The sequence below is a fragment of the Colius striatus genome, chromosome 24, assembly GCF_028858725.1.
Source record: "Colius striatus isolate bColStr4 chromosome 24, bColStr4.1.hap1, whole genome shotgun sequence".
Classification (NCBI taxonomy): Eukaryota; Metazoa; Chordata; class Aves; order Coliiformes; family Coliidae; genus Colius; species Colius striatus.
This window is the reverse complement of record NC_084782.1, coordinates 4074139-4092912: the sequence shown is the minus strand read 5'-3', so window position 1 is coordinate 4092912 and position 18774 is coordinate 4074139. Positions and strand designations below refer to the sequence as shown.

General features: G+C 47.7%; 2 protein-coding genes across 5 annotated transcripts in view; both read left to right on the top strand.

Moving 5' to 3' along the window:
- The window catches only part of AGO3 (argonaute RISC catalytic component 3), a 38054-nt gene extending 28334 nt beyond the window's left edge, over positions 1–9720 (top strand). The window contains exons 20-21 of one of the 4 annotated variants that reach the window (XR_009820368.1): positions 7–4100; positions 7817–9720. The gene's annotated coding sequence lies outside the window, so the exon portion shown is untranslated. Of the gene's footprint in view, positions 1–6 lie in introns of all 4 variants that reach the window. The other 3 variants (XR_009820369.1, XR_009820367.1, XR_009820366.1) reach the window with 3 other exon arrangements.
- A 1563-nt stretch (positions 9721–11283) lies between these two features.
- On the top strand, positions 11284–17703 carry TEKT2 (tektin 2). The gene is made up of 10 exons (XM_062014525.1): positions 11284–11371; positions 12269–12478; positions 12677–12802; positions 13417–13622; positions 14173–14316; positions 14860–14974; positions 15304–15411; positions 15876–16019; positions 16755–16834; positions 17356–17703. Exons 2-10 carry the CDS (start codon positions 12323–12325, stop codon positions 17567–17569), a joined length of 1293 nt encoding a protein of 430 aa, XP_061870509.1. The 5' UTR covers positions 11284–11371; positions 12269–12322; the 3' UTR covers positions 17570–17703.
- Positions 17704–18774: the final 1071 nt, after the last annotated feature.

Below are 18774 nucleotides of genomic sequence, written 5' to 3'. Positions count from 1 at the left end.
TTTTAGTGCAATAAGCGTTCTAAAGGAAAACTGTGTCCATTGAGCTCTCCTAAAGCAGTGTTTGTACCACTAACCGTGGAAGAATGGACACCTCCATGATTTTCAAAGGACAGAGTTAAAAGCCTTAATTTTGAAAGGAAAGTTTTATAGTCAGAAGGAATCTTGAATTTTCCTTTTTAAATCAACAAAAAACAAAAAGCAAGGATGCTTCTAGAGTCGTGCAAGCTTTACTTGTCACTGCAGTGTTTTGGTTTAACGAAGGAATTGGCCGTATTTCTGGCTGTGAGATGTGGAGGATATTTGAATTAAAAGCGAAGGGTTTTTTATTAAGATCTAAGTTTTTACATGCTTAGTTGAATCTATTTGACATCAGTGAAATGTCTGGAATTAATACAAGTTTTTAGGCTTTTTTCCTCTTTGATAATGACTTTCCTTTTAAAATTAAGTTATTGGTAACTTCATTTCACTTTGCAAATAAAGAGGGCTGGGATAGTTCTAACCTGTTAAATGACTGAAATGTGAAACAAGTCAATGGGACTCTTTCATTCCATTTTAAATTGAAACCAATGTTTAAGATGTCAGAGACGAGCATTTATTCATCGAGGGGACTGGGGAGTTTTGCACTTTGTAAACTCGTGAACTGCATTTTTGACTGTTTTTATTTGCACTGGTTCATAGTATATATACTGCAGATCGTTTGTATGGGCATTGCTGTTATCCCAGTCCTTCGGAACTCCACCTGCTCTCCACATGAAAACCAGTGGGTTGGTTTAAGTAGCTATCTCCTGTTGTTCTCATGAAATCCTCTGTTTGCCAATATACTGTGTTTTGAGCCTAAAATCTGAGCCCTTTTGGCATCAACAGGCATGAAACGCCCCCATTGTATTTTTTTTCTGCCAGAAAACAAAGTACTGTATTTTGTGCATTTGTATGTTGTGCTGTTCACAACACTGTCTCAAAGCTTTACTAAACTCCTAGTGTATGTAAGTATTTTTATCTCCCAGTATTGAGGAAGATAATTTAAAATGACTAACTCTGCAAAGTTACAGTTGCACTGGAAATAGTCACAACGGTGGGTGCTTGGCTTGGGGGTCCCTGGAGGGGTGGTGAGAGAAGGATCAAGGTGACCTGTCCAAGTGTCTCCAGGCTCCTGGGAGCCACATGCCCTGGGCAGCTCACCCACAGGGCCTGGCCCAGCTGGGCTCATTGACTCCTCAAGGCACTTGCCTTTGGATCAGCCTTCAGATCAGCTGCAGGGAGGTTGTTGTCACTAAATAATTTGAGTGAGGCGATTTCTGAATAAGTCTCTCAAGTATCTGTCTTGGTCTGTGGCCTCTGTAGCACTGCAGCTCGTAGTTCTGTTTATAAAAGGTTCAGGTTAGGCTTTTTACAGAAAACTGTTTTAAAATAGAGAAGTTTTTTTAAAAAGAGGTATTTTACAAAGACTTCTTGTGGATTTATGGTGTTTAGATGAAAATTCCTTTGTAAAAAGGCCTTTTAACACTCCTTTCAAAGACACTGCACACTTCTCATCCTGCCCAAGCTCGGTGACTATGATTTGAGAAGCTTTTTTCACCTGTTACTTTCACTCCCCAAAAAACTCCATTGAGAAAGTGACTTCAATTTCTTGTCAAGCTAGCATTTTACCTGGTTTTCATGTGAAGAGTATTTGGATGTTTTAATCTCTCTTCTTGGTTTTGCAAATATCTACGTCAAGTGCCGATACTTATTTGTATTATGATATCAAGTTCCTGGCGTTGTGAGGGCCACACATTTATGATGCTGTAGCTGCTATATTTATTTAAATGGAGATGGACAATTACTGCACTAAGGAATGAGGAGATAAGCAAGGAATCAAGGTTAGATATCTTGTGGTTTGGTTGGTTTAGGTTGGTTTTTGTTTTTTTTCAGAAGAGAATTAATGGTGTGAAATATCAAGTGTAACAAAGGGTGCTGTCCTTTTAACTGAGATTAAATAGCCAGATATTCTTCCTTTGTTTAAAAACATATATATTTTGATGTTTGCAGTTTGGGGGTGGGGGGTTGGGATAAATGGTACCTCATCTGTGGTGGCAGTTTCCAGTATATTTTCAGAGTATATGGATTTCTTTTATTTTTGTACCTGCTCTCCTTTAAAAAGAAGAAAAGAAAAAAAAAAAGAATCTCAAATTTTATGTGCTGTTGGGGGAAATCTTGGGTGGCAAACCAGATCCCCCCCTCTCTTGCTGGGAGCTGTCTGTATATAGTCCAAAGAGTGACATGGGCAAAGGCTGACAGTTCTATTCACTTTGCAGACACACTGGGCCTCGTTTTTATGCCTGTCAAAAAATAAAACCCTAGTTCCTATCTCCTAAGACACTGCACCAAGACCTCACTTGTGCTTAACAAGTGCCACTAATTGCTTCCGTGGTGGGAGCCACGTGAGGGCCCCAGCACCGGAGCAGCCTGAGGGTACAGGCCCCACGGGTGCTCCCGGGCCTGGCGCCAGTGCTTCTCGTAGCCTAACAAAACCCTGCCCAAACCTGCCATCTGGCGACCAGCAGGTCCAGATTTGGAGAGAAGCAAGAGTGTTTTGTAATTGAGGAGTTACATTTGCAACATCTGCTAAGAGAATGGCATGACTCCACTCTAAGTAGCTGGGCTTTTTTTGTCCCCCTCGGTAGGGCACTGAAGTGGTGGCCATTTTACTCAGGATCGCTGTATCGCTGTGTGACGTCTGGTTAAACAAGTCCGAAAGTCATTTCTGTGTAGGGTTCTTTCTGGCATCCTTTTGGAAGTTTGTTTGGCCACAGAAATAGTTTTTTTGGGAATAACAATAGGGTTCTGAAAGTTGTCAGTCAGATTATTTCAAGATGCTATTGGTCCTAAATGAGTTTCACTTCATGTGGGTGGTTTTTTGTCCTGTACAGTGCTCAAAATAAGATACCGGATAGTCATCTTCTGTACAAATTCCAGCTACTAATCCTTGTTTTCTACTAGTCTTGAAGTCCACTCTGGTGAAATTCCAAGCTCAGCCTACACTTTAAAAAGCTTGAGGCTTTTTGGTTTTTTTAACACATTTTATTCATATCTTGTCCTCTTTTGATATTTTCCCTGTTTTGTGAACTGAGGGTTTAGAACCTTACTCAAAGCACTTTTCTAACCAAGGAATCAAAAGCTCAGACTGTGTACATTGAAATTGTAAACTGAGTTTTCAGAGACTGCTGTTTGAGAATGGCCATCTTGGTCTCTGGTCACGCCAGGCAGATACTTTTTTGTCCCTTTCAGTGCTGGGGAGCTTTGTGGTTGCTACTGGCAGGTTGATTGGATCTATTGGAACAAAAACCTTGTAGGGATGTCAAAGGGAAAGATTCCTGTCTGTCTTGTCTACCCAAAGATGGTACTTTGATAACTGGGTGTTAGGATATCATTTTTGTTTCAGCACATGTTTAAATACAACTTCAGCCAGTTCACTTGTCGTTTTTGTTTTTTAAACCTAAAAAGATAGTGGTTAGAGCTTGAGCTAATCAATGCTTTCTGCTGGTAGAAGACTTTGTACTTTCAGTAGTTGAGGTATGAACGAGGTGGGTACAGGATCTGATGTTTTACCTCCTTAGCAGAGTCTCAAGAATCCTGATCTCCGTGACACTAAAAACCAAATTGTCCCTGAGTAAGCGAAGGTGCATATGGAGGGGAAGGAAAATACTGAAGTGTCAGTCTTACAGAAACAAGGGTGTTGGAGAGGCTCCATCCACTTTCCATCCCACATGGCCTGGCCTTTTCAGATCTCACCTGAGGTACCCCCTCACCTGACACGGGTAGTTAACATAGGGTACTTTTAAAACAAATCAGTTCTACTGTTTAAACTTGGAGGGATTTTTATTTTTTTTAAGCAAGACAGTCCTCAGAAAGTGCCTTTTTAGAAGATGGTGCTGTAGATTTTTATTTTCCAGTTGTATGTGGCTGAAAATTTAAGATAAATTATTGAAAATGCCAAGTGTTTGATCGTATCTTTCAGGTACTTTCAAGCATCAGCTTCTCTGAGTCAGGACCAAGAATAACCAGGAAGGTGTTTTCATTTGGAGGGAGAGGCATTGAGGAGCGATCACCAAATTCAGCTGGTAGGCTGGAATTGGGTTTGATTTAGTCAATGCAATTTACCTCTTCACATTGAGGAGGTACATGGGTTGGGGGATGGGGTGTAGGAGAAGCGACAGCATGGGACTCATGGGGTGATGTAGTTAGTGCTGGAAGGGAATCCATAGCTACAGAAGGATGTCATCTCTTAGGTGTAGCAAGCTCCCAAAGGTGAAGTAAACAACCTGAGAGCTGTCTGAAGACTTAGGAAGATGGTCAGTCCTGCTGTGAGCAGACCTCAGGTGGCTTGTGTGGTTAAAGGAGTCATGTGCATGTAAGGATGGGACTTTCTGATTCCTAGCTGGGAGTTGTGGTACTTTGATGGGCAGAGCTTGGTAAGGCATGGGACGTGCCCAGCTCTGATGGCTGAAGGCAGCTGTGGGTCTGTAGTGAGTTTGGTGAGCATTCCTCCAGGCAGGAAAAGCTATAGACTAGACTATTAAACACTGCACCTCAGTAACCTTGTAATGCTGCATAAAGTAATAATAATAGCAAAGTTCTGCTTTGATTACACTGTAATGTGCTTGCACATGCCTGCAAAAAAAATACACACTTTGGTTTTTGTAACGGTCTTAATAGCAGTTATCAGACTTTTCTGTTGTGATGAACCTTGTCCTTTATTGTGGTGTCTCTGTATATTTATTGGTGATCTGTGTGCAGCTCATAGGTCTGTGTGTCTGGTCTGTATGTTGCTTTTAACAGTTAATTTTTTTGAGGTGGGAGAAGTGTTCTGAACGTTTTGTTTGTTCTTCTCCGGAGTCAGCCTAACCTAGTCACGTTTGAGAGGAGATTGAATAAAACCTGCTTTGATAGACAGACTACTTTAATTGGTACCTTGTTTCTTGAAAACTTAAAATGACTTTGTGTTCATTTTATTGCTGTTCACACAGTATTGGGCATTTCAGATGTAGAATAACTTGATGTCAGGATCACTTTTGTTTTATATCAGGAGCCTAAGCGCAAAACTCCCACTTGAGTTGCAAGTGGAACCTTTGCAGGAATATATTCACGTCCAGACTCTTTTTTCTAGGAGTAAGCAGAGCTTTTTTGACATCTATTAATTTGGACAGGATCAATATTTAGGGTACACAGTCCCAGAGTGGGCACTGACTCCTGTTTGGAGTTGCCCACCCCTCTGTGTTGGGAGGGACGCTGTCAGGTCGATGTGCAGCGTAGCTCTCTGCTTGTGCTACCCACAGAGACTACGAATCGAGGAACTTTTTGCTGTGTAGATTTCTTCTGATTCAAGTTAGAGAAATGATGTTTCTTGTAGTTTGTTACCGACTTTCTTGTCTTATTACAGTGCCCAGTGCCACCTTGGTGGTATTTAAGCTTGCAAGGATGTTGAATTATTTTGTATTCCCAATTTGTTAATGTTATTGGGCGAGGATTTAGAAAGCTTTTTGTTTCAGTCTAAATTCTGAGCCAAAACTGTCTCTTTTATCCCTTTTAGTAGTAGGTGTTTTTATCTTTTAGACTAAAAAAGGGCCAAAAATCTTGTACCATCAGCTTGTTTGCAGCAATACTCTCCATCCCTTTCCTGTCAACCAGTTTCTTTTCTATCCATGTTTAGCTAATACTGAAGCAGTTGAGTTTTAAGGGGAAGGAAGAGCCTCTTCTTTCTGTCAAAAGAAATAAAATGGACGTTCATCTGACAATGATGGTTTCTGTTGGGCACAGATCTCTTCCTAGAAATCTTGCCTCGGTGATGATGAACTGTAGCAGACAGGGATTTAATTACAGTACAAACGTTCTGTGTGTTTCTGTTGCATTCATTGGAGGGTGCATCATGTCTTAAAGTGATGTAAAAACAAGCTAATGAACAACTGGAGATGTAGACACTATTACAGTACTTCAAATGAAGAAAAAACCCACAAACCAAACCAAATAAAACCAACAACCTAGTGCACAGGGATAGTTTTAGTTCATCCTTCTTCCTGGCAAAGTTCGAGCCTGAGGGTTTGCTGTAGTTGATGCTACTCATAGTAGATTGTGCTGGGATTCATCCTTAAACTGAACCAACTCAGCTGTGTGCTTTATGAAGAGGAGAAGTGGTAGTGGTGACTGTGCTGTTAAACCAATAGTAGAAAGCTCTAAAAACACAGGGATGAAACTTGTCTTCATGTTGAAAAAGCTGAATATACTCATGCTGCTAGAGCCTTGTGAACCTGAACCTTTGCATCCACAGTTTACCCCCAAAGACCCCACATGACTACTTCAGAAACTTAATACATGAGGGCAAAAGCATGTCCCTGGATTTTTTCAGTGCCTGTTCACAGAGGGCTGTGCTGAGAAGCAGGTGGCAGTGCCTGTAACAGCTGTGTCATTACATCAAACTGTGCTTTATATCTAAACCTTGCAGCTACCTGACTGGGTCAAAGCAGATACAAGTTCCAGTAGATCGGTGCTATTTGAAAACAGTGGAGCCAAGGGAGTTTGTGAGCAATATCTGACCCCTCCATAAAACACAGATGCTCTGAGAGGCTTTTAGTTGCAGTTTTCACCCACTTGATGTGTGCCTGGCTACCAAGAAAAACAGCAGCAGGCAGTTGTAGAGTTAATTTTGCTGTAGCACTACAGTTGCTCTGCTCTTCCTCAGCTCTTACCTACCTCCCTGTTCCCTTACACAGGACCACTCTCCCTCTGCTGCCTATCTAGAATTGGCCATATTCAGCTGTAGCTGTGTGGAAGGTGAATCAGCTCTGGGTGTGAGGGGGGAGTGGTGTGATGGTGATAAAAGCTTCTGTCTGTAGAAATAAAGGACTGGGTAAGCTGTGGTCAGCTCAGGCCCTTCAGGGAAATCGATGGGAACACCAAACGTTAGCTTAGGTGTCCTGAACTGCTTGTGTCAAACTTGAACTCGTTGAGAGCAAGGATGTGCCTTTTCCTGATCAAGAACAAAGAATGAAAATCTTCTTTGTGTTGGTAGCTTGGTTAGTATTTTTCTTGGGCTATTTTTAAAGCTTGAAGTCCTTGGTCAGAATGGAGTTGGTTTTGTGTTAAATTGTTTAATCAAAGTGAGCCCTGAATTATTTGAACTACCCAGAGAGAAGAAGGTCTTAAAACAAGTGGTTTCTGGAGAGTAATGTCATCAAATAAACATACTTCCTGGTAGACTTGCAACTTTTTAACTAAAACTTAACCTTGACATGTTTATCTAAAGAGAATCATTAATTCTGCCTTGATTTGAATGTTGCCTGTCCAGTAATGTCCTCACTTGTTACAGTGCTCCTGCAGTTTTCTATACACTCCATTGCTTCTTCCCCCTGACCCCCTGTTCGGTGGCTGTTAAGGACATGAAGAATGTTGTCTGGTGAATGTTGGGGAGTGGTGCAGAGGTCTGATTAAGTGGGAACATGGAAATGAGGCTTAAACATCACAGATTCTTTAGGAAGCAGTTTGCTGGTAGCTGAAAGCATTGATAGTCTCTTGGGTATGGAAAGAGGTAGTGAATGGTATGAGGGGAGAAAAGATCCCCATCCTGTGTGCTGTGCCCAAGTAGGTACCTGTGTCCTTAGATGCTAGTTTGAGCATAAAGCTGCTAAAAATGGATTTTCAGACCAAAATGGAAGAGCCTTTCAAATGAGTTCTATTTTCTGCAGTTTTGAGACGTTCATAAGTTATCCAGCCAGGAGCTCTGGGATCAGTGCTGGCTCTGACCTCGGGTAAATGATTCTGCCTTGTTTTTCACCCGATCTAGAACATGTTTCTGGTGTTTCACCTCGCCTTATGAGAGCCAGATGTTGGGTGTTGTGAGGATGAACCACGCTGGGGAAGTGCTGACTTCTTCACACAAAGCTGTGCACCTTCTTGCAAGTTTGCATCTTCAGTTAACACCATTGTGTTTGGAGTCTGTCTCCTGTCGTGAGCCTGTGCTCTTCGCTTGTAATTCACCACAGCTCTGCCTGAGGAAGGCCGTGGGAACTGGTCCCATTACCTGTTGCGTTCTTTTAAGGTAACTAATCTGTTGCAAAGCAGACAGTCAGAGAGCAAGTTTATTTAAATGAAAGGTGTTTTTTTTCATTGCTGAGAATTGTATAGGTCTTCAAACACATTTGGCAGTTGGAAATTAATACCTACTGTAATACTATCTAGCAACACAAAGATATGAGTATGTGTTTAGGGTTATGCTAGCCCACAAATCATAGGTCCACAACCTCTTTAAGTACAGGTGAGCAAAACTTAGCTGTTAAAATAGTTACTAATAAACCTTAATTGTGCTTAACACTTGCAGATCTCCACATATATTCAAAACCAATTTCTTTGACAGAAAATCCATGTCTTACCAGTTAGTGTTCACTCAGACATCAGTAGCAAAGTAATACCCACTGGAGCAATGCTGAACTTCAAAGAACCTTGTGACATTTGTGAACCTGATGGTGTGCCAGCAAAGTGGAGGCTTGTAACTGGTGAGGAAAATTGAACACCAAAAATACTCGGTGAGAGGAAGGCTGCTAGAGGTCAAGTTTGTCTTCTGACTTCTGGCAACTTTGCAGTGAAGAATGGCTTCTCTTGGGTACTCGGTTTTGTACATCACTTTCCTCCTGTGGTTGTAGTTTTTAGTTTTCTTTGGACTTGATTTCTCCTCTTCAGCAAAATGTTCTCGTTTCTGCACTTTTCAGTGTTGAATCTAGCCTTGAGACTACTTAATGTTGTTTTCCTGCTTCTAGATAGTTGGTTTGTGTCTGTTTTGCAGGCAGTTGGGAAAAGGCAGCCTCAGCACAGCGATAGAGTTGACAGAGCAAGATTTTGGGTTGAGATGTTGATTTCTTTCCAGGCTCGTTGCTCAGCCCTTTCTGCCCTGACACTGGTGTACAGCCCCTGCACCTCGTGGGCCAGGTGATGCACTTTGGGCTCACGGGGTGCAGATCCTCTGGTCTCTTATATTCTTGTTTCTTCCCTTGGTGTAAGCAGTTAAACTTCCCCAGGTAGCCTGTTGGTGGATAAATGGTGGTGGTGTTTGTAGTGAGGGGAAAAACTAGGCTGTTTCCGTGGACTGGAAGTGTCTGGTCACAGAGGAGTTTGTCTATCAACAGGCATTACATGAAAGCTTTCACAGTCACTGGTACCATTCTGTTATGAGCCAACGTGGGTATTAAAGTATCTTCAGGAGCAGGTGGCTCTGGTGGCATAGTGTGTGCCATAAACATTGCTAGTGACCAGCTGTATTTGTTCAGGAGACTGCTGGAAGCAATATTGTGCATATAAATCTTGCCTATTTAATACCATACCTTTGAATTGAAATGAAACAAAACTCTTGTGCTGTTTGGGATTCCTTTTCAGACTATAATTCCAATAAATCAGTCCAGTGGTTTGAGATCCCCTCTATGTGTATGTCTCACTTTCTCATATGCTGGTAACTGCTTCCCTCTCGTTCTGCTGTTCCCGTTGCTGAAGCAGGAGCTTTGAGGGTGTTCCCACCATGAGGGGGAGGGTTCCAAGCAAGAAGGGAATGTTTCAAGAATAAAGCAGAGCTGTGACTTGAGGCGTTGCACAAATAGATTGTAGGTGGATGGCAAGCAAACTGGTAAAAGCCTTTCTTTTTTCCTTAACCATCTCGACCATGTGTGCCTATTTGTATTGCAGATGTGGGCTGCAGCCGTGTGGGGTGGGAGGGAGGGAGGGAGGGAAACTGTGTCGGTGTGTTTTGAGATGTACTCGCTAAGCAGAAGCAGTGTCCTCTGCCCGTCCTCCCTTTCCAGACAAATTGTTCTTGCCAAAATTTTCTACCTGTTGCAAGAGTTTGCTTTCTTTCCAGCACAGTAAAATGTCAACTCCTTTCACTGTTCCTTCCCCTCTCGTAGGCATCTGTAACCTCTGTACAACAGTGTAGAGTACACACACCAGTCATCAGATCTCTGCTGGCTTTAGATACCATCAACTTGGGTGTATTGTAAACAAAACGTATTCATTTGAAAAATAAAGATTTTTGAAATGCACATGTGATCTTTCCTTTTTTCTCTTTTTCCCCACTTGCATCGTTTGAATTCATTCCCAGAGCCGTGTCCATGGGAGCAGATGGTGATGGAGATGTTAATCGGGGTCAGGAGGGGGTTGTACTGGCGGTGGGGTGCTGGGCCTGGCACCCTGACCTGCTCCCAGCAGATGTGCCCTGTCTGCTTGGCTCAGCCCATTATTTTGTTGGGAGTTTTATAATACAACAGTTGGGTTTGGTGTTGCATCGCTTCAGGCTGTGCTGTAACCTTCATTTAGGTTTTCATTCAACTTTAGATGAGAGCTGAGGCAAAACTGTTTCCCTGAGAGGGGTGTCAGCCCTGTGCCAGGCTGCCCAGGGAGCTGGGGCAGTGCCCAGCCCTGGAGGGATCCCAAAGCCGTGGAGCTGAGGTGCTGAGGGTCGGTGCTGGGCTGGGGAGGGCTTTAGCTCTAGAGGCTTGAAGGGCTTTAGCAACCAAAGGATTCAGATACAGAGTGTCAAAGGAAGAGACCCAGATAGCAAAAAAGAAGGCTGTTAGTTATCTAGGATTTGGGATCCTGAAAGAATGACAATTAGGGCCAGAAAGAAAAGCAGCAATCTGCTGCCTCCCGCACCCAAACTCCGCACAATTACAAGCGTTTCTAGGAGCGGCCGGCTGGTGTCACCTTTGAGCAGCCGATTACAGGCTCTGGGTAAAACCTTTGTATGAGTATGAAACGCTCACAGAAATGACTGTTGATAGCGGTCCCAGCAGAGGGAAGCTGCATTCAATCGACTGAACCAAGCCCTGCTGAAGGCACCTGTGCCAGGGCTGCTTCATCTCACACGCACTTTTGAACTCTACCTATGACAGGAAAGGTGATGCTTGAGGAGTTTTGGCACAGCTCTTAGGAGCTCAGAAAAGAGCAGCAGCCTATTTCTCCAGACAATGTCAGCCGGCGGTGGCTGGGCTGTTAGAGAGCAGCAGCAGCCACGGTGCTGTTAATACGAGCCGAAAAGTCACAATATGGCAAATTACTGTGTGTGTACCTCGTATGGGGATTACAGTACTGGAACAGAAAGCTGGCCTTTGTTTGCATCTCTAATTGTAAAGACACAGCTGTGCCTTTCCTATCAACGCGGAGGGAGGGAAGGAGAGTCCAACCCCCACCTCCACCCGCCCCAACAGCCGCTGCCTCGCAACGGGCCCGTGTGCGCCTGGCAACCGGCCCTGAGGCGGTGAGGGAAACGGGCCCGGCCCTGAGGCGGTGTGAGGGGAAAAGGGACCGGCCCTGAGGCGGTGAGGAGACGGGACCGGCCCTGAGGAGACGGGACCGGCGGGTGAGGGAAACGGGACCGGCCCTGAGGCGGGGTGAGGGGAAAAGGGGCCGGGCCTGGGCACTGGGAGGGAAGTGCTGAGGGGAGTGAGGCCGAGCCCCGGGCTGGGCGGTGTGAGGGGAGCAGAACTGGGGGACAGGAGCCAGCCCCGATGAAGTGGGAGCTGGGATGGGCCCCGAGGGAGGGTGAGGGTCCCTGCTAGGTCAGGGCTGAGCCCCTTCCCTGTTCCTCTCTTCCTACTGGGGGTCAGGCCCCATGTGCCCTGCAGCCCTTAATTCCTTCTCCCTGGTTCCACAGCCCTTGTGCTGCTTGCAGCTCTGCCTCCCCCTTAGCAGTTCCCCAGCTTCTCTGCCCCACTGGCGCTCCGTGCCCTTGGCTGTGCTCAAGGAGCTCTGTCCCAGCTGCCTGTGCCCCAGAGGGCAGGGACAGGCACAGGTTATGCTGGAGCCAAGGAGTGAGTCTGCCTCAGAACTCCACCTACCTGCAGTTGGTTTTGAGACCTGCAGTCCCCTCAGGAGCTGCTCTCATCTTATTCAGCAGTTTCTGCAATTCTTGCCAGTTCTGCAGGGATGTGCTGGCTAGCAAGGACAATGGCTGCAAACTATACTGTTCTTGCAGAGCCTTCAAGTCCCCTGGGACTGCAACCCTGGGCTGAGCATACACAGCTGTAACAAAAGCAGAATCAGTAATGTAATCAGCCGTGTTGTCCAAGCTCAGTAAATGCCATGTGGGGGATAGTGCTGTGAGCAGCTCCTTGTCTCTGCAAGGAGCACTGTTCTCCAGAGAGAGAAGGGTGGATAGGGCTTTTCTGCTGGCCCTGAGGCAGAGACACAGACATGTGTGTCTGTAGTAGGTGAGGTGCCACGTTAGAGCTTGCCGCTGCTTTTCTCTGCTTTCCAGTTTGTGGATTCATCTCCATTTCTACTGTATTTCCATGAACAAACCCCAAAATCAATGGCCAGGCTGAGTGTGAAGCCAGGGCAGCGGTTCACCGTGCAGGACTGGCACACCAACTCCCAGCTCATCTCCTCTGACGCTGAACGACAGCGTTCTGCTTCCCACCAAGTCCGTCAGGAAGCCCGAGCTCTCCGCAACAAAACCACCAACCAGGTGAGGTTTCTGACACACTGGCTGCTCCCAGAGGGGTCAGGAGAGTGGGCTGAGGAGCACAGGAGAGGGTGGGGGGAAGAGGAGGCTTTACCTCTGCAGAACCCGCTGAATAGATGAGTTTACTTCCTATAAAGGCTTCAGTAAGATGCACGATTGCAATTCAAAAGAGAGTGATAGTGTTTCTCCTCTTAATTCCAGGCCAAATGGGATGAGCACAACAACCAGACCCGTCTGGATGAACGTATCAGCAGCACCAACAGATGGAAAGAGACCTTGGACCAATGCCTTGCAGCCATAGATGCAGAAATCGATGCCTTAAGTAAAGTATGTTGGGAAGATAGATGGCTGGAAATCAATTTACATTCTCAACATGGGATGTTAAACAATTGAGGCTTTGTCTTTCTGCAGTGGGCAAGACCACATGGAGTTCAAGGGGGGGCCTGTCACAGGTGTGCTGAGATCCATACCTGATGAAATGCCTTCCTGGAATGCAAACCAGCTGGCTGAGCCAAGCCATCCTAAGGAGCTGTGCATTGCATGCTCTTGGTAGGGTTCTGGGGTGGTTTTTGTTGTTTTGGGTGGTTGTAAGCCTCTGAAGGATAATGAGAAACCTGTTAACACTGTCACTGACAAATGTTTGATTTCAAATAGAGGATATCAGTAGGACATTTCTCTGATTCTTTCAGTTCTAAGCCCAAAGACTGCTGCTCCTGGACTCATTAGCCCCCAGCACGGTGGGATTCCCAGTGCAAATAGCAAATTCAGAGGGCTGGTGTCTCAGGCTCTCACAATTTTCATTCACAGCTTGCTAAAAGATTTCAGAACCACAAAGACAGGCAATGCAAGGCCCTCTTAAGGGCATGAGTGGGTTTCCCTTCCTCTCTCCTTCCCATCCGTGAAGGAGAAGCACCACACCCCCATCTGGCTGCTTCTTACAGGTGAAGGAAGCAGCAGAACTTGCCCTCCAGGCAAAGAACTTGCCCTTGGATGTTTCTGTCGAGTGCCTGACGCTCCGCGAGAGCCGCCGCGCCATCGATGTGGTGAGGGACCCTGTGGAGGAGGAGCTGCATAAGGAGGTGAAGCTGATAGACAAAGCCAAGAGAGAACTGCAGCAGAGAGTGAGTGAAGCCTTCCAAGAGCTCTGGTGAGGCGAATGGCACAGCTTTTAACTGGACTCTGCCCTCCTTGCTTCACCCCAGCAGTGTAACGTGCCTCTGATACCACACTGTGATGAGCAAGTGAAGCACTCAGAGGAGCTCATTGGCAAAGTCTACAGGGTGTGGGGGTTTGTAGGAGGAAGCTGAGGGCCATGGTGGTGGGCTTGGCAGTGTGAGGGGAGGGCTTGGACTTGATCTTTAAGGTCTTTGCCAACCAAAATGATTCTATGATTCATAAGCATCACTTGTGCCCCCTGCCTTGGTTCATGAATCAGTGACCTGGAGGTGCCAAAGCTCCCAGGCCGTGATCCCTTGTGGCTTTAGGTTTGCTGGTGTGATGCCAGAGCAGAGCACAGAGGAGCCAGGCTGGCAGCAAGGCAGTGGCTGCTTTAGCAAGTCAGGGCCAGGTCACTGGCAGGGCAGAAGCTCGTCCTCAATTTTAAAAGATGACTGAGGTGATGCTGGAAGCTTTGGGATGATGTGAGCTGCCTCTCCCCTCTGTGTGCTCATTTCTGACTCCAACCTTGCTGTCTGCAGCCTCTTACAGGCAGCTCGCCAGCAGCTGAGCCATGACCAGCGCTGCAAGGTGGAAGCACTGGAAATAGATGGGATGTGCTTATCCCTCAACGTAAACTCCCCCAACATCTCCTTCAAAGTCAACCCAACACGAGTCCCAGAGGGGTAAGGAAAGAACCTGCCCTTGTGTGGCCAAATCTGAAAGAGCCCTGGGATGTGTTTCCCTTCCATTCTGTGTCCTGGCTGGATGGGTGCAGTTTTGGAGAGAGCTCACAACAGAAGTTGGCTTCTGGCATTTGTCGTGGCTCTTGAATTGTGAAGCCACAGACTTTGGGGAGTTACCTCATTGCAAATGCTCCTCACTGCAAAAGCAGAGGAGCTGGCTGCCCTGCTTCCCCCCTGCTTGGCTGGAGGTGATGCTCAGTGGCAGTGTGGCATTGGCCTTTGGCACAGCTCATGGGGAGCTGCACGTTTGCATTGGCCTGGCATCTCAGCACAGTTTGGCTGCATCCCTGGTCTGAGCAGATGTGGGGCTCAGGGCAGGAGCCATGGGGTAGCAATGTCCAGCTGATGCAGTGAGGAGACCTGTGAGGATCTGACCTCCAGGATTCCCGAATCATTTTGCACCCTTCCTGGCCTGCAGCGGATGGTTCCTTCCAAGCTGTCATGCAGACACTCATTTCCCTCTAACTGCTGATTTCTTCACAGATCAACTACACTTGCTGAGTGGGAACAGCACAGCCAGTGCAACAAGGAGCATGCTGAGGCAGAGATGAAAGCCTCCTCTCGGCTCCGAGAAGCGACGGTGCTTGCCATTGCCCAGGTAAATTAATCCCTTGGCTGAGAATCGGTGGTGCAGAAGTTCTGGATCCAGTGTGGGAGAATGGGTTGGCATGAGCTGTGCCAAGGGAGGCTTTGAGAAGAACAGCACTAGCCCATGGGCCTCCTGGTATAAAAGAGGAGCTGGGTTATTCTGCAGAGCTGGCAGAGTCTCTGCAACCTGGGAGACATTTACCTGTCCCATCTGTCCCTGCCTTTTGACAGAAGCCAGAACCAGCTTGTTTTGCTCTTAGGCTTGTCTCAACCTCAAAAGCAAGAGCTGAGAGGGAGAAGCTCTTGGCTGTGTGTGACTGGGGCCTGTTCTCTCTTCAGACAAGCAACGAGCTGGAGGCTCAGCGTGTGGCTACAGAGTTTGCCCTGCGCAAGAGGATGAGAGAGCTGGAAAGCGCCTACGATGAGCTGAAGTGGCAGGAGCAGAATGTAAATGGTGATTCTTTACTTATCAACCACAGCCTTGGGTGGGAACTGAATCCAAAAGAAGTTATGGAGAAAACACATTGTTTTGTACAACTTCTTTACAAATTGGTACCAGTTTGGTCCAGCTGCCACAGGCTGCTTGGCCTGGGTATGTTTTCCCCATGAGAGCTTCTAAGGGACACGTGTATCATCCCTGCAACATCCTTCCTCCTCCTGCTATCACTGCTGCTGCTCTGGCATTTCTCAGCAGCAGTGCCAAGTTTGGCCTTTTTATTTCACCCCTGATCTCAACTGTGGGGGACATAAACCGCTCCATGCCTGAAAAGCCCAGCCTGTGAGCAGAGAGGTTCAGTGCTCAGAAGCCCCTCCAGCCCTTGTGTAAAATCCCCTCCCAGCAGAGTCTGAGCCCAGGATGTGTGGAGGCTGTGTTTTGGTCTCCATGCCTGCCTGCATGTCTTTGTCCTTAGACCTTGGAGGAAATTGCTGAGCTGGAGGAGGACATCCAACACTTGGAGGAGGATCTTAGGAGGAGGACAGAAGATCTGAAAGTGGCCCAAACCCGCCTGGAGACGCGCACGAATCGGCCCAACAAGGAGCTCTGCCGGGATCAGGTCCCAGCCTCACCTGCCTCATCCCCTGCCAGGAGGGACTGGGGGGAACTGGCTGGGATGGGGGCTAGCATGGGTCTGAAAAACACAGATGCATTTTGGAGAAGACTCCAGAGGGGCTGAGCAATAGATCGGAATGGATGCTACAATCACCTAGTGAGGCAGGGAAATAAACACCAGAGCTGGGCTAGAATCACAGAATCATTTGGGTTGTTAAAGCCCCTGAAGCTGCTGCATTCCCAGCCCTGCTCTCACCCTGCCCAGCCCAGCACTGACCCACAGCCCTCAGCACCCTCAGCTCCACGGCTTTGGGATCCCTCCAGGGCTGGGCACTGCCCCAGCTCCCTGGGCAGCCTGGCACAGGGCTGACACCCCTCTCAGGGAAACAGTTCTGCCTCAGCTCCAGCCTCAACCTCCCCTGGGGCAACCTGAGCCCTTGTCCTGTGATTTATTACTGAGGAGACCAACCCCCAGCTCACTGCAGCCTCCTGTCAGGGAGTGTCAGAGAGTGCTCCTGTCTCCCCTCAGCCTTCTCTTCTCCAGGTTCAACACCCCCATTCCCTCAGCCCCTTCCCCAGCTCTGTGCCCAGCTCTGGCCACACTCCAGCCCCTCAAGTGTCCCTCTGGCACAGCACAGGGGACAATCCCTGCCCTGCTCTTGCTGGTCACAACCATGGCCTTGGTGAAACAACACTTCAGCCCTGTTAACTGCCGCCCCCTCTCTCTCCCCACTCACAGGTGCAGTATGGGCTGACAGATGAGGTCCAGCAGCTGAGAGGAACCATCTGTGCACTCAGCCAGAAGCTGCAGCAATCTCAGTAAGTCTCCTGCAGCTGGGGCAGAGCAGTGACCCAGCACTGCCCATGGGAGGGACGTGGCTCTCTGCAGCCCTGGACCTGGCAGGCTGACAGGAGCTGCATTTTGGAGCTTGTGTCTGTTTAGATCTGGAGTGGAAACAGCCTGTGCCCTTGGAGAGCTGGGCTGGGCAGCAGGGTGCAGGCGAGGCACGAGGGGGCTGTGTGATGGCAGGGGGAGTGGGATCCCCATGGTCCCTGCTTGACTGACTCCAACCAGTTCTACGAGGGATAAACAGATGGGTGACAAGAAAGAAACAGAAGCACTACCCTGGGCTGTGACTGCCAGGGTGCTCATCCCTGCACCACACTCACTCTTCTCAGCCTCCCACAATGCTGCTGCCATGCCCCAAGAAATACCTGATGCATTCATTCTTCATGCAAATGCTGCACAGATCCTTCTTGCCAAAAAGCAGGAGGCTGGGTGTTTCCTGTCCAACTTGGGAAGCAAATACTCAGCTCCTCTCCCTTCTGCTTGTTCCCAGGGACACTTTGGATGCTCTTTCCAGACAACTCCACCGCATTCAGACTGACAGTGGCTACAAAGCCAATTCCCTGATGCTGGACAAAAAGTGCATGGACATCCGACAAAAACTCCTGGTCCCTGCCCCGAAATTCATGCCAGAGGTTGATGCTTTCAATGGGAGCACAAACCACCTGCTCTCCACACTGCAGAAGGGGCAGCTGGAGTTGGCTTAGTGCAACGAGGAGGAAGCTCCCAGTGACTCAGTTCCATAGCAAGGAAGGTTTGACATCTGTGTCGTGTTAGGATAATGTCATTCTCCTCCCTCCTCCCGGTTTGTTGTGTAACTCTGTCCCCTCCAATGCTGTTGATGGCCTCTGAGGCACGTTACAAACAATAAAGAGTCTGTCCCCAAGAGCTGTTGTCCTCCAACAGCGTTGGAAGCATTTTGCTGATTGAATCCATCTGGGGGCTTTTGGGGGTTTTAAGTCCTTTGAGTTCCAACTCAAATCTCATTTTTTCATGATTCAAGTTTGGGTTGGGGTTTCCCTGTGCCTGCTGAGCTCACACAGCCACACAAGCAAGAGCTGGAGTCCCTTCTAGTTCAGATTGAATGTGAACAATAAGGTCAAGTGCTGGGTCCTGCATTTGGGCCACAACAACCCCCAGCAGGGCTACAGGACTGGGGAGGAGTGGCTGGAAAGCTGCCTGGCACAGAAAGACCTGGGGGTGTTGGTTGAACATGAGGCAGCAGCGTGCCCAGGAGGGCAAGAAGGCCAAGGGCATCCTGGCCTGGATCAGGAACAGTGTTGTCAGCAGGAGCAGGGAGCTGATCATTGCCCTGGGCTCAGCTTTGGTGAGGCTGCACCTCGAATCCTCTGTCTAGTTCTGGGCCTCTCTCTGCAAGGTCATGGAGGTGCTGGAGAGGCTCCAGAGGCAGCTACCAAGCTGGGAAAGGATTTGAAGCACATCTCAGATAAGGAAGGGCTGAGGGATCTGGGGCTGTTTAAGCTGGATTAAAGAAGGCTCAGGGGAGACCTTCTCACTCTCTACCTGAAGGGAAGCTGTACAAAGGTGGAGGTGGGTCTGTTCTCCCTGGCAACGAGCAATAGAACAGAAAGAAATGACCTCAGGTTGCCCCAGGGGAGGTTCAGGCTGGATGTGAGGAGGAGTTTCTGTGCTGCCAGGGCTGTCAGGCACTGGAACAGCTGCCCAGGGAGCTGCTGGAGTCACCGACCCTGGAGGGGTCTCAGAGCCGGGTGGGTGCTGCACTGAGGGCAATGGGCTGGTGGGTGATGGGCTGGGACAGAGGCTGCAATCGATCTTAAAGGTCTCCTCCAGCCCAAACCATTCTGTAACTCTACAAATGTTCATTTCTGCCTCAGGTTCACTGCTTTTACACCTCACCACGAGCAACAAGGATCAAACCTCCTTTTACCCT

What these genes read in the sequence shown, in the direction of transcription:
- TEKT2 (XM_062014525.1), top strand. Translation starts at nt 12,323, where the DNA reads ATGGCCAGGCTGAGTGTGAAGCCAGGGCAGCGGTTCACCGTGCAGGAC. An exon ending in GCAACAAAACCACCAACCAG is followed by an intron (nt 12,479 to 12,676) that starts GTGAGGTTTCTG and finishes TCTTAATTCCAG; the next exon opens with GCCAAATGGGATGAGCACAA. An exon ending in TGAAGTGGCAGGAGCAGAAT is followed by an intron (nt 15,412 to 15,875) that starts GTAAATGGTGAT and finishes CTTTGTCCTTAG; the next exon opens with ACCTTGGAGGAAATTGCTGA.